Genomic DNA, 15,232 nt, shown 5'->3' with positions numbered 1-15,232 from the left:
TGTCCTTGCTTTCTCTCAAAACATCGGAAATTTTGTTGCTATTACGTGCAACCGTCTGGCGGCGTGCGAAGCTCTTCGACGCCCCAGAATTGCAAAATATTTAAAGGGTGATCGTAGCCCCGTACACATCCGTGTACTATAAGCCACCCGCCACTGCTCTGTGCCGATTCGAGAGTGCGAAGCCTCTCAGGGGCTAAGTCCCCGTGGTACGTGCCACCCGCTCACCTCTCACGAAGGCTTAGTTCTTCCTTAGTAGGGCGCCGCGCCCCTACTGGTCTCTGGCGCTCCCCTGTCCCCGGGGATCCTGGCTTCTGCTAGCGACCCTTGAAGATGGGCTTGGGGAAAGTCCACGTGCGGTGTCTCTTCGCAGGGTAGTCACGCTTGGAGTGGCCCAGCTTCCCGCAGCCGAAGCAGCGGACGTCACGCTGTTCGGCGGACCCGAGCTCCATGGGAACTGGTCCGTTGGGGCTTGTTCGACCGGGAGCCGACAAGGAGCTCCCAGGCCATGCTGAGGCCGGCGTACGCGCCTGGCGATGGCTGTACTCTTCTTGAAGAGCCACTTGAATTGCCTCTTCAAGGGTGCTTGACTGCACCCGGAACAGCTGAGTGCGTGCGGGGCCCACTCGAAGGCCGTCCATGAACACAGTCATCTTGATGTGTTCGTTGAGTGGGCTTCCAACTAGGGACGCCGTGAGCTCCCGTATCTCTTGCACATACTCGTGCAGTTCGCGCCTCCCTTGTTTACACGAGAGGAAGCGCGAACGCTGGCGGTACTCGTAGTTCGCCGGGAGGAACGCGGCTCGGAGCTGTTCACACAGCTGAGCCCAGGATGTGAAACATCCAGGGGATGTTGCTTCCCGTGTGTACACCCAGCTCTTAGCACGGCCGCTAAGGTTGGAGAGTGCAAAAACAACACAAAGTTGCTCGGTCGAGATCAGAGCCGCGTCCATTGCGAGCTCTACTTCTCGGACCCAGAAGTGAAGGTTCTCGCCTTCCTTCCCTTCATACGGCTTAACCTTCAGCCGTATTGGCTTCAGGTGTGGCGGATTTGTTTCCGCCGGCGGATCCTGCAAGTTTCTCGCACATGTGCAATGAGCCCTTGCTTGTAAGCGTCAAACGCATTGACACGCTCGAGCTGCTCGGCCGGTGTTGATACCACCAGGCTCTGCAGGGACTCCATCCTGAAGATGCCAGCCATCTTCCGAGCCGACTCGAACTGTGAGTCGTTCAGATGGGAGAAGTCGTTCCTATCCAGGGCGACGAACTTCAGAGAGGTTCAAATAGTCTGCTTGCGTTGGCGTGGATTGACTACAAGTGCTACCAAGTGTGACGGGGTCACACAGCACCTTGCGCTAGAGGAAGTTATCTTCCTAGAGTATACAAATTCTCAGTGAACGGCAGTTCACAGGTCCCCTCTTTATTTAAAAAAGAGCGAAGTGACCTAAATAAGGTAGATTGTAAACTGAGTATATTTATAGGTAGATTAAGTTTGGGCTTAATACTAACTATAAGTCACCTATAGAAATTCAATGTCGTTGATCAATGGTTGACTTGGAACGACCTTGATACTTTGTACCAAATATCCCGGAGTATGACGTGTCATACGCCTGAAGTGTGAAGTGTCACACTTCATGTAGCCAGGGTACACTTAGGGCTACGTACCCTGTTACACTTTGCATATATATTGACAAAATAACACACGCTCGTGGTTTTAAAAAGGGTACTACATACTTTAGTAGCAGACTACAGTACTTCGGACGTGCTGCACAGCAGTGACTTTCCCATAGTTAAGTACTTAGTATCTTAGAACAGTCATTTTGATAATTTTGTACTAAGGGAAATGGTCAAATGACGAGCCTTTGCCAAACTAGTAGCCCATTAGTTTTGACCAATATTATCCATCTTCGCGTGAACTAACCTTTTTGATTAGACAAAAAGAAAACAGCTGCGTCAGAGCAAAAACCTTAAAGAGTTAATTTACCAGTTCAGTTCCTACCACCTGCAAATGGGGGCGTCTCGAGCCAACTACACTGAAGCAGAACGAGATGCAGCTGTGCAAGAAGTCCTCGCTGGAGCTGAAATGAAAGTAACGAGTAGAAAGACCAAGATACCGCTTAAGAAGTACGTCGCTGCGGAGCGCAAGGGCAGTCCAATATGGCCTCAGCGCCGAGGGCGACCGCCACTGCTGTCTAAAGATGCTGAGGATAGTATCCGGGACTAGATGCTAGCTCGCCAAAGGTGCGGCCAACCTGTTAGTCGCCACGACGTACTTGACAAGGCTCAACAGATAGCTCAGCTATGTGTGGATTACCCGTTGCGGATGGGTGGTTACGTCGCTTCCTGGAGCGCTACCCATCGCTTTCGCTAAAAACGTCACAGTCTGTGTCGAAAGCACGCAACGAAGTTGCTGAAAGTGACTTGTCTATACTGTTTTCATCGCTGGCAAAAGTGGTTATTGAACACAATATGGGCGCTTCTCGAGTCTTCAATGTTGATGAGACTGCGATCCAGACTACACGGGAGCGCAAACTGGTTCTTGCCGCTAAGGGCTCGACTAACGTGTGGCACAAGGATGCCAAAACAAGCTTCCATCTCAGTTTTGTTGCATGCGGTAGTGCAAGTGGGTTTGTAGTCCCCCACTGTCTATCTTCCCCGGCGAGAGTGTTAACGACGACCTGTTCGAGTTCTGGCCGCTTCCAGGTGCTGCGGTTACGACGACAGAGAAGGCGTTCATGACGAGCAAGGTTTTTGCTCAATGGCTACACTTCTTTTCTAATGCGGTACCAACGCCTATTCAAAGGCCTCTTCGACTGGCTATGTATGGCTGCTCGTCCCACATTTCTATGAAGATCGTCGATGTTGCTGACAGTATCGGTGTTAAATTGGTGTGTCTACCTCCTAATGGAACCCATCTACTCCAGCCATCGGATGTCGCGGTGTTTTCGCCGTTTAAAACGAGCCTTAAGACCCTTGTCGATGGATTGTTACCAAGCCTCGGCGAGTCAACCATCGACAAGGCAGCTGCATTGCAGTTAGCCGCTCTCGCGTGGAATAACCCTCGACTTGGTATCAATCTTGCAGCTGGATTTCGTAGTTGCGGGATATTTCCTCTTTTCCGGGTCAATATGCATGCTAAGCTAGCTAACTTTGATCAAAATGGGCTGTCACTTCTAGAGGGCTAGGTGGTAAATCCTTTCCATCATCATATTGACACAGAATCATTTTTTTAAACGAGTTTATCATTTTCTGCAAGTCAGACCTTCACTTCTGCTCCACAGCTTTTTGCTTCTTCTTCGAAGCTCTTTTACCTTGTTTGGATTTCGCGCGCTTGTTTGCTGATTCCTCCTCCAATAGCTCGCGCGTTATTATCCGTCCACCCGTTTTCTCCGGTGTCGCTTTTTGCCTTTCGCAGGTCTCACTGGTAAAACTAGTATATGTTGCTTCACTATCTGGGAAATTCCAACCCAGGCGGCATCTACAGGCAGCGGGTCTCAGCTGGGAAGTTATCAATACTCAAACCAAGTATAAGAAGGCTACTAAATTGGCAAGCACCAAAATTGGGGCGTCTCAATGGACCGACGAACTTGTACGCCCATCTAGAACATAACTCACAAAAAATTACAAAAATCAACGAGTATATCATTTTTCTATTAGTGAAAGCCGCGTGTCAATTGGACGTTTCTTTAGGAATTATCGCCATTTATGACAGTACCTTGTCAGGGCTACTGATTTGACCATTTACCTTACCTATAAAGTATTTCTTACGAGGGACAAGTAGACTAGACTTCATAGAGTTTAGCTGGGGCATTGCCTTTTTGCACTAAACTGGTCATCGACCTTTTCTAAAATAAATATACTTTTTATCTTAGCACTGCAATTGTTGGGACGGAAAACATGAGTACATAGTAAAGCTCGTGCTGGAGGGGGGCGCTAAAGCAAAGCACGTGAACCTATGGGAGAGTAATGCCTTACAATGAACTTGCAGAAAAAAAAGGTTCTATTAATGTTTTTTGTTTTGCCTTTCTTCGTAAATGATGCTAGGTTCACCAGAAGGCAATAAATTTCGCGTTCAAGTGTTGCCGTACCGCATTGAAGTGCGACGGGTAATATTTGCAGTATTAAATGTAAAATCAAATGCTCACTTTGATCTCTCAGGCTCACAATATTCTACATTAATGTACTGTAGTCATACAGTACTGCACCCCGTTTTCGCGCCTTGGACCTTTGATAAACTTCCGGATGTGATGATCGTGCTTCCAAATGAACTATTGTTTGTATGCTAAACTCTGATTTATTTGCAAATCCTATAAGGTCCACCCCCGCGAAAACGGGGTGCAGTACTGTATCGGATATTATTATCAGAGAGGATGGGGGCGTATCGCAGTTCGGTGTTAACCACCAGAACGAGTTGAGTGCAGTTACATACATATGTATCAAAATAGTTTTTCCTGTAAAAAAAACGGGCTTCTGTACGTCCAGCCGACGAAGAATACAGGGAACGATGCGAAAGGTATCACACTATAATACAGCTGTACATCATTGGCAATGCCGGTACTGTATCTCCTTTTGCAATCTTGTTTCTTTTTGTAATCCCACATGACGCTGATGCAGGATTCTTTTTCTAAATGTACGGGGCCAGTACCCGCCGTATCGATGCCGCATCGGTCAACGTCAAGCATAGAAGACACGGCTGTGCAAAAGCGCCCATGTTTTGGCCACATCTGGCTGCGCAAAAGGATGACAGAAGCAGCTGCTGTGGATGGTATGTACATTTTGTACTTTCAAGTATGTACATAATTGGTGTTAAGTACGGTACTTTATATTAAACGTGTTGACGTGTTGCTTGTGGAACTAAAAGGCTCAGCAATGTCGTAGCGTTAGGACGGGAATACAGGTACGATGAGCGAGATGTCTTAGCTATGATGTATTACTCAAATGTGTACTGGAAATCACCACTGGTACATAATTACGCTAAATGACTTTACTGTAATGGCAGCGGGAAATTAAGAGTCCACGTCAAAGTTTGTGTCACATCATCAGGAATTTCACTAGGATTGGGCATCTAAACAATTTGTGGACACCTGGAAGTTCCAGACTGGAAGTTCCAGTGGAACCCGCACGAAGGACTTTCTTTGAGCTGATTCTTTTACTTAAAACAGGCGTTCACTGAAATGAGATCCGTGGTCTCAAAATGAGCGCGCATTGACTCAATTTATCTATACATGTTGTGCCGATAACAAAAATTCTTGTTGGAACTACCACAAGGGCGGCAAGAAAGCCACTAAACCATCTCTGTGCGACCGCCAACAGCGGATGGCCGGTAATTACGTTTACTTTTGTGAACATCAAGAAATAGGGACACTAATTTGTGCAAATGGCTTCCACAAATAGGTAGTGGGCGTCGAGAAGCGTAGCCGGGCCAATGGAGGACAAAGTCGCTCCTCGGAGCGACAGGGCGCAGGGCTGGAGGATAGCGTTGCAACTTGGGGGTCTGGGTCGGCTGGGGCGACATTGATTTCATTCTTCGACTTGCCGTCTCCCTCGCAGGCGTGTTCTGTGTTGCGCTTCAACACCTTCAACCACGAGTGTCGTCTCGCCCTACATGCGCATGCAAATGACGCCGTCGTCCGCACTGAGCGGCGCCGAGCCCGTCGTGTATGCGCCCAAAGCTCAAACGTTCGCATTCCGCCGCATTGACGAAGAGGATGCGACCCCCGCGCATCTTCCCCATCCTCCTGTCTCGTCGACCCCGGCTGTCTTTCAGCCATGGGCTGCAACAGACACCAAGCCCGAGTCGAGTAACGGTGTGCCACCCGCAACTCACACGCAAGAGTTGACGTCGCCAGTCTCGGCTCGAAGCCCCAAACAGCCCAAGCGTGACCTATTCGTGTGTCCCGAGGTGCACTGTGGGAAGCAGTTTCCGCGCTCCTTCGCTTTGAGACGGCACATGCGCATCCACACGGGCACGAAGCCGTACGCCTGCGACTACCAGGGCTGTGCGCAGCGTTTCAATACGTCGGGAAACCTCAGTCGCCACAAGCGCATCCACAGTGGCGAGCGTCCGTATCCATGCTTCTTCGAGATGTGTGGCAAGCGATTCAACACGAGCACGAAGCTCAAACGCCACATGCGAATCCACTTTCCAGACGGACAAAACCTTTTCCGGTGTACGGAGCAGGGCTGCTCGTGGGCTTGTGATAACTACAAGGAGTATGTGCAACACCAGAAGTTGCATGGCAGTGTGGCCGAGGGATTTAACAACGCGTCAAACGAGAATATCAATGCCAGTAATGACAACAGAGAGAGTCTTAAGGCCACACGAGTCATGCCGTCGCCCATGGGCGTCATGCAACCAGGGGCTGAGCACCGACACGTCGAGTTCCCGCTCCCCTCCGTAGCGAACGACGAGTTCTACCAGGACCGCAGAATGTACAATGCTCCAATGTCTCAACTACGAGAAGAGCAAGTCTACCGCCGCGGCTCTGTCTTGTCATCGAAGTCCGTTATGGACGACCGTACGCACCCTCAAGGAGGTGCACCTCGCCTCCCGTTCCCAACTCGTGCCTTCCCGTCCGAGACTGGTCTGTTCGGCTCGTCGCTCCACCCACTTCCTCACTTGCCACCGACGTCCTCGCATCGCTATTATGACTCGACAACGTCGGCTAGTTCGGTCGAGATGGCTACAACTAGCAGTCCGAATTACGTGCCGTCGGGCTCCTATGTGTCAGCGCAAGCGCCGTACTCGTCGTATGTGCGTGGCACAGAGAGCAACACACTCGTCAGCTCGTACCAGCCTACGTCGACAACGACGACCTTCATGTCCACGTCCGAGTCTCACTATGCGCAGTCGATTCGGCAGTACGAGAGCTCGTCCCCGCACGACGTGAGGCAGCACTCTCCACCGCAGCAGCCGCAGTCACAGTCGGGGTATGGAGGCAACCCCGTACCGGCTGAGTTCACGGGGGAGGAGCTCAGCGCCGTGCTGGAGCTCATGAAAGACTCGTAAAACGGAGTCAACATGGATGGAGGTCGGTGATTGGGTGTTTATAAGCTCGGAAGCTCTTGTGCAGTTGGCTGGAGTGGACAAGTATTCTAGTTTTATAGGTAGTGAGGCAGGTCGGCAGCGGAGAGAGCTCACGTCTGCAGTTTAATGTTGTAAATACCGAAGGATCTTTTGCTAAGCCATTGACACAACACAAGCAGAAGTGCCACGTGGAACTTCACTTCAACGTCGACAGACGGACCGATGGCTTGATTTGACCCCTTCCCACTCAAACTTCGAGTGGGGAGGATGGGGCTGTCAGCTACATTGCAGCGGGTCAAGTGCTCGCGTTAATCGCCGACAGCAACTGAAGGATGCGTGACGTTCGTCTGCAGTTCCGTTGACTGATTGCTACAGTACTGTACAATGTAAATTTACTTGACAAAGTTTTTTTTTTACCTACACTTGGTTCGAGTATGTGACCTTTTGACTTGGGGGGGGGGACTATAGTCACCATAATGGTGGTCGATGCCAATTGAAGCGGCACCGCAACTACAACATGCTTGGTTGCTCGTTTAGGGATCAGGTCGATGTTTTTTGAAGTAGTGGTCAGAGAGTGGGATGTCGAAGAGAGCTGTAAAGCCGGTGGTGCCACGTCGACCCGTGACGCGGTTCATCAGCGAATCGCGATGCGAGTTGGATAATGGGTTTAATTGGTTAAAATATTCAGCTTCAAAATGGGCAAATAAATTATGACTTGCAAGATAAATTGCAATAAGTCAGCAAATATCTGATCAATTGAATCGCTGGCGATGTCAGCTATCCTGTCGATCTTTATATTTTCTCTGAGGCATTTTAATAATGGTATATTAGCGCCCCGAGTGGGGTTCACCAAATCGCGCACCCGACTAGTTTACCGAAGTCAGACATATCGGGAATTGTAGCGAGCGCAAATCCTCTTGCCTCTAGAAACAAGGCTGTTGGTCAGTGCACTTAATTTCTACCAATCATTGTCATGTATGATAACTACCAGAAACCATTTGGCTAAAACTTTAATTTTCCTACGAGAGCGCACTCATCTCGCTGCCATTAAGCTTAGCTCAATCCTGCAATGGTGTCAAAACGAGCAAGCTATACAGAGTCCCAAGTAAATGCAACAGTCGCTCAGGTTCAAGAGGGAGCTTCAATAGAGGAGACAAGTAAGCTTCGAGGGCTACAGTATCGTACTCTTGCCTCATGGGTAGCTGCAGAGAAGCAAGAAACACCGCGGAAAGCAAAGCGACAAGGTCCGGCGCCATTGCTACCAGCTGAAGCCGAGATTAACATTAACATCTACAAGTGGGTGCTACGACGACAACAGGTGATCCGGTATGCGGTTCGGCAAGAGATCATTAGCAAGGCTAGCGAAATATCCAATCTCCTTTTCGAAAGAAGCCTCAGTGAAGGCTAGTACAAGCGCTTCATGCAGCGCTTTCACGAGTCCGGACAACACAGTCAATTTCGAAGACGAGAAACAGCGTCACACATGATGATGAAACACTGTTCTACACTACGCTAACTCCTCGGTACGGCGAGCAAGCGTTTGACGCTTGTCAGGTTTTCAACATAGACGAAACATGTTTCGCCACGAGGAAGAACTCAAAGACAGTGGTGACAGCTAAAGGATCACGAAATGTTTGGACATCGGAGATCACTACTCATTTCTACCTCACTATAGTGGTTTGTGGTAGTGCGAATGGGTTGGTTGCCCTCCTCCCAATCTGTATACTACCTGGAAAGACTGTAAAGATGAGCGTCTTGGACTTCTGTACGGTACCTGATGCGGGTGTTACAGTGACGGAATCGGGCTTTATGAACGCCGCGCTTTTTCATCTAGCTTCGCTTCTTTGAAGCTAACGTCCCTTCTGATACACAAAGCCCCTTGCTGCGTATTATGGACGGGTGCTCTGCGCAATATTCGGTGAAGGTCTGTGATACGGCCCAGAAGCTACCAATACTCCTGATATCATTGCCATCCAATGCGACACGCCTTTTTCAGCCGCTGGACGTAGCGGTTTTTGGATCTTTCAAGCATAAGCTGATAACGCTGGTTAATACATTTGTTGGGGCGGATGGAAACGATACCATACTAAACGAAATTACACTCGAACTGGCGGGGCTTACGTAGCAGGGCTGTTACGTTAGTGTGGCACCCAAGCAGGACTCAAAGGATGCGGGGTTTACCCGTTGTCACTGACGAAAATGATGACGTCCCTCAAGAACTTCCAGAGCACCAGAATTGCTGCAGGTTGCAGCGTGGCTGCCGATGAGGGCGCATATTCAGGTAGAGGTATTGGTGCTCCCTCGTTTGCGAGCTAAGAAGAAGCGCACTACAACTGCAGTGGCATGGAGGTTGCTCACTAGAGAGCTTCTACAGCAGATTAACGAGGTGCCAAACGCGAAAAAGAAGGCGAAGGCAACCGGCAAGAAGTCGTCAAAGAGGAAGCAGGTGAGAAGCAGCAACGAGAAGACCAGTGCGCGAAGAAGTGAACCAGTGACCACATCTGTAGTTGCTTTTATCGAAGAAACACTTGTCTAAAAAAAAAAATCACTGCTCGTCCAGCGTGCCAGCTGTGGGCACTTATTCCTTATTGCAGAGTTGACGGGATTTTAACTCCCAGTGTAAAGCATAATTCGACAACATCTACGCATCTACACCAGTTATAGCCCTATTTATCTGCATTGCGTTTATCGTTCCTAAATCACTAAAACATTATTATCCCGGTCAATACGAAAAGGTTTTATGTATCACATTAGTATCAGCTGTTTGCCGAGTGAACGCCGAATTGATAGCAAAGGCAAGATAGTAATGGGGGTTTGCACTCGCTACAATTCCCGATATGCTTGACTGCGGTAAACTGGTCGGGCGCACGATTTGGTGGACTCCACTCGAAGCGCCAAAATACCATTGTTAAAATGCCTCTGAGAAGCTACAAAGATCGACAGGATAGCTGACATCGCGAGCTATCGATAGACACTCGCAGTTTTTCAATCAATCAGATAGTTGCTGAGTTATAGCAATTTATCTAGGGCTTAGACGAGGCGGGCATCGTCTATTTACACTAAACTGGCCATCGACCTAACTAGTAGAACCGTGGGATGGGGTGTTACGGGTCTACATGGTTTGGAACAAACAGAGGTACGGAGTACCCGAAGAGCTCACAAACTCTCAGTACATAAGTCGGAGAGCTAACATGGACTCTCAGAATGCTAGCGGAAATCCGCACGTCAAGCATTGGATTAGATTTAACTATGCTAGATAGTTAAACAGATACATGTACCCCTAGGCGGCTTGGCCGCAATTATAGTAAATAAAAGATTTCTGGTTTTGAAGCATTAAGTTGAGGTATTAACTTTGAGCCCTGGCCGTGTGCTGTAAGTATCCTTCGAATAAGGAGCTTAGTACTAGTGACTCTTTGAGTCAAACGTCTTCCTCTGACGCTAAAGCTACGGCAGTCCGCTGCACTTGGTAGCACTTGTAGTCAATCCCGCTCCTGAGTCGGCTGACTATATCCTCTGCGATTATCACCGAGAGAATTTCAAATCGCTTCATCACTTTTGGATGACTATGTGGTACGCTCAACTTTTGGTGCGAATGTAGCAGTGTAATTTTAGCGATAGAAGATTACGCGATAGCAGCGTAATAAGTATTTGCAGCTAACGCGAGGTCAAGTGACTTAGCTCACTAATCAGGGGCTTTGGATAATCCGATGCAGGCAATATGGGATAAAGGAATCATCAAGATAGCCCAGAGAGCGGATACACCACAGAAAAATTACTCCAACCATGTTGTGAAGGTAGATATGTCATTCGATTTTCGAGCTCACTTGGGTGGGAAGACAACAAGGGCGAGGACTTGACTATAGCCAAACATTTTCACCAGCTGCTTAAATGGCTACATTGGGGTGGATAATTGCGGTATGTTTTCAGGTAGAAATCCCTATCTACCAATGCGATGTAGATACTGCATGTCATCATGCAGGTCTAGAGATCGAGCAATACCTAGACGAAATTGCTGGTTATTCGTTACACGTCATATTTGCAAATATTTGCATACGGACAACGACAGTGAAATCCATCATACCTTGCCCGGTTACAAACCTAGTTTTCTGTAACGGGGTTACACGCAAGTGGCTACAAATAGCCACATGGCTAGGAAAGAGGTTTTCCACATTGGTGTGAGACACACAAATGATTATTTTTGGTAGACTGTTGATCTGCATGCATTCAAGGCATTCATTGGTTGAAAGTCAATATCTTCAACAAATAAGGGCGTGGTCGCGTGCCCTCTCCACCCCCACCTGGAGATTTTTCAAGTGATCTGATTGACCAATTGAACTCCCTCTCGACAAGACAACAGGAGAGGATCTTCTCCACATAAAATAGGTGGAGAGAGCTAGAAAACTCAGTCAGTGCAGCATGGACAGCGAAGAAGCCCTTCTTCTTCTCTCAGGACTCGTTGCGAGCGTAGCCGCCTTGGCTGCTTGCAGTCGTGAAGGTAGTGAGCACCAGCAGAGACGCACAGTCACTGTTCTGCACTTCGAAGCTGTGCTGGAAGATGCAGCCTGTGAAGAATGGATTTCTACGAATTTTCGGTGTTCAAGGGCGTCTTTCCTAGCTAAAGCAGAGCAATTGAGGCTGCGGGGTGTCTTGTTCGCAGGTTGCGTAGCAAAGCAACATTCCTACGAGAAGAAAATTGCCGCGGCTCTCTATTTCTTTGCATCGCCTAGTGGTTACCGAGAAGTAGCTGCAGCAATGGGCATGAACAAGAGCTACGTAATAAATATCGTACAGTCCACGAGAACGGCTCTTCACTATCCCCTGCTGTAGATTCTGGCAGCTGCACTTGTGTCGATTGTATCGACGAGTTTCGCACTACACTAATATCCACACTTGAGATACGGTTATGCTGCTCCAAAGGACTCCACGAGTAGCTAGGCTCGAGATTGCCTGAGGGCTGAGTCGGCGCTATCTGCGTAGTCAATGGCAGGCTGCTGGGTATCCACAAGACGTCCGTGGATTCATTTAACGCTGATGATGTCTGCCGAACCGGAGATAGCGTGGCAGGAGTCTCACTGAGCGGCTCATGCTGTTGCAGCGATCGCTGCAGGACATGAGGGCCAGGACAACGACGACTCATGCTGGTTCTCGGCAAATTTGAAACTGAACACAGATGAGATTTGATTGGCTGGTCTAGGATTCAAATGAGCGGTCCTTCATCTAGAGGTGGAGAACAACGCGACCTCACCTGGAGACATTATCCATCTCCAGCTCTAGGTGGAGAGGGTACGCGACCACGCCCTAAGAATAATAGGATTATGTCAACCATTTGTTGATTACTAAAAAAAGAAGCAAAGCCAATTTCCGGTAAATGAGAGCTGTTTCTATAATAAACAGCTCTCATTTTACCAAAACAAATTTTGTTTGTTCGGGTTTTCCTCCTTATCTAATATTCTAAATGAAAGGTATTTATCAAATCTTTATTTTCGGACGAAAGTTTTGTTAATTTAAGTGAAACGCATCTTACGCTTCCTCATACACGTACGCTAAAATGTGAGCCAAAGTAATAAACATACCCTAGGCCCATTACACCTGGTAGCACTTTGTAGTCCGTCCAACGACCGACTAACTAACGACTTCGTATGGAAAACGAACAAGGAGCGGAGAGCCAACCCATGGACAGTAATCCGTCCATGCGTAGCTCAAATACTTCTGTCACGCACATTGTGCGTAAAAACTGACCCCATCTGGTGGATCCAGAGTGGGAATCCCTCCAAAGACTGTCAAAAAGCATTGGAGAGGCAGCCGTAGCGACAATGCTACGTACTCTGTCGCCGACAGAGCAACAAGGTGTTGCTCTGGGATTCATCGTGAGCGAGCAGCGCGATGCTGCTACGAAAGTGTCGTCCGGTATGACACCGCGCATGCAGTCGTTGAAACTAAACGTGAGCAATTACATGGGGAAAGAGGGCGAGCCTTTTCTCCGATAGCTTGTCGAACTCGACACTGCCATAGCGGCTCGTCATATCACTGACGAACCGTCGAAGGTTGCGTTCGCCACGCCATGCCTTGGCGGACGAGCGATGCGCTGGGCATATGACCGCCGGCTCACAGATCATACGAGCTTTAGCACGTATGCGAGTCTCAAGGAGCAGCTCAGACACGCGTTTGAGCCCCCTCAGAATGAGATCAGAACGAGAGCAGAATTTGTCGACCTGCAGCAAGGTAAGCATGACGTTCATGCTTACGCCCAACGTGCGCGGTACTTGGTCTCAAACATCGTGACAAATTCTATCGACGAGGCGGCAAAGGTCGTCACATTCATGAAGGGCTGGGAGGATGGGTCGGTTAAGACCTTTCTCTTCCAAGAGTACGCAAGTACTCTCGAAGCTGCGATTGCTCTTGCGATGCAAGAGGAGTCTAGCCTGAAGCAGGCTAAGCTGCATGCAAACGTGCCAAGGATGGCACGTCCGATGATGAGAGCGAGAGGTCCAGAGCCTATAGACCTCTCGAACGCTTCCGCTGTTGGACGCCAACAGCGTATTGGGGGGACAAGTGCGGTGTTACCGATGTGTGTACACCAGACACTTTGCGCGTGAGTGCACAGCGCCTGTGCACTTGGCCAAGGGCCAATGTGGCAATGCCGGGCATCTCTGGATGTAATAAAAAACGTGCAGGGCCAGTAGGCGCGGGGCGCCCTACTGCTATTGAGTCGCGCGTGTATACAACGGACACGCAGCTCTGAGGACTCTATCCCCCAGCGAGAAGGATTCTCGCTGCAAGAAGCAAGATGATAAGACAAATCTTGTCATCCTGATTGTGACGTCGAAGAGAGCAGATTCTCGTCGTGCTTTGATTGACTTATGCGTCGAACAACTTTGTTCGACTGGAAAAATTTCCGAAGCTGAACTTCGACGAAGTTAAAACACCTAAAAGTGTTTTGGAGGTGCGGCTGGCAACAAATGCTACCGTAAGAACGGAGAAGCGCGTAGTACACGTGCGTTTCTCGTACAAACACCGGGCGTTTGTGGAAGGCCTTATCGTTCTGGAGCTGGACGATAAGTTTGACTTGGTATTAAGCATGACGTGGCTTGCACGGCATGATCAACTGGGAGAAGTGTACACCTCACGCCTAGAAAGAACCGGGCCAGAACCACGGCTCTGATAATTACTCAGAGCCCCTAAGAATCAGGAGCTGGGCTCTGAGAATTTTTGGGTTTGGAGTTTCAAATGCGAAAGGACAAGAACCGCGACTTTTCAGCAAGAACCATTGGCAGGTTCTCTTTTGCGAGCCACTATTGGACAATTGCTATTTGAAGCTGTGAGCCCAAGGGTTGAAATATTACATTTTGGGCTTAGTAAAAGCTGCGACAAGACATGTAAACCTAATAAATCGGTAATACTGGCTCAAACCGAATCGGTCTGAAACCAAGAGCTAAATTAAAGGCGGTAATTGGCTCCTAACCGGTGAGTTCATTCAAGGCGTGGTACACTTGTATACTTCTGGCGCAACGCGACAGAGAGCGATGGCCCTGTCCGTGTCGCGCATGCACCACGAGGTGCATCCGATCCCACCGTCGGGGCAGCACGTTACGCTGCAGCCTTCGATGCCCATTCACAAGTCGCAACGACTGAGGCAGTCGCTGAGTCTGTCTCAAATAAGAAATCAAACACGTTCATCCTTCAATGATCGTATCAACTCGGGCAGTTGATCGATCAAGTATGAAAGAACTTCAAGTCACATGGCTGTGACGGTGGTGCGTCGGTCCCGGGGACTGACGTATCAGATTTGCAAGAAAATCCAGCTACTCACCGTAGCTGTGATGTCGGCGTGTCAGCTCCGGGAGTTGACGGTCGTGGTTGGTTCAAAAAACACGAAGGCCTCCGCCGAAAGGCGTAGAGGTAATAAGGACGTGTCGACTCCGGGAGTCGACACAAACTCGATATCAACATAGGGAGGGGGCTCTGCCAGAAGGCGTAGAGGTGATGACAGCGCGTCAGCTCCGGGAGCTGACAACGCGGCAGGCAGAGATGGCGGTTGCAAACGTCCAACATTGAAAACGCTTGTGTGGTCGCGTGCAGCCGGGGCGCACGACGAAGCGGAATGCAATCAAGCCGAGCTAGATCATTCGTGTCCGCGGAAAACATCCGTCGACGGTTACAACTCAAATCCGTCCAAGGTCGGGCCTGGATGAGAAACATGTGAAGCCG

General features: G+C 49.1%; 1 protein-coding gene across 1 annotated transcript; it reads left to right on the top strand.

Moving 5' to 3' along the window:
- Positions 1 to 4,653: 4,653 nt before the first annotated feature.
- PITG_14515 (uncharacterized protein) lies at positions 4,654 to 7,185 on the top strand (the record flags this gene model as incomplete). The annotated part of the gene is made up of 3 exons (XM_002898920.1): positions 4,654 to 4,762; positions 5,396 to 5,495; positions 5,548 to 7,185. 3 exons carry the CDS (start codon positions 4,654 to 4,656, stop codon positions 7,004 to 7,006), a joined length of 1,668 nt encoding a protein of 555 aa, XP_002898966.1.
- Positions 7,186 to 15,232: the final 8,047 nt, after the last annotated feature.

The sequence above is a fragment of the Phytophthora infestans genome, genomic scaffold (assembly GCF_000142945.1).
Source record: "Phytophthora infestans T30-4 supercont1.34 genomic scaffold, whole genome shotgun sequence".
NCBI lineage: Eukaryota > Oomycota > Peronosporomycetes > Peronosporales > Peronosporaceae > Phytophthora > Phytophthora infestans.
Note: the sequence above shows the minus strand (reverse complement) of the source record. Positions and strands in the feature narration are given on the sequence as shown.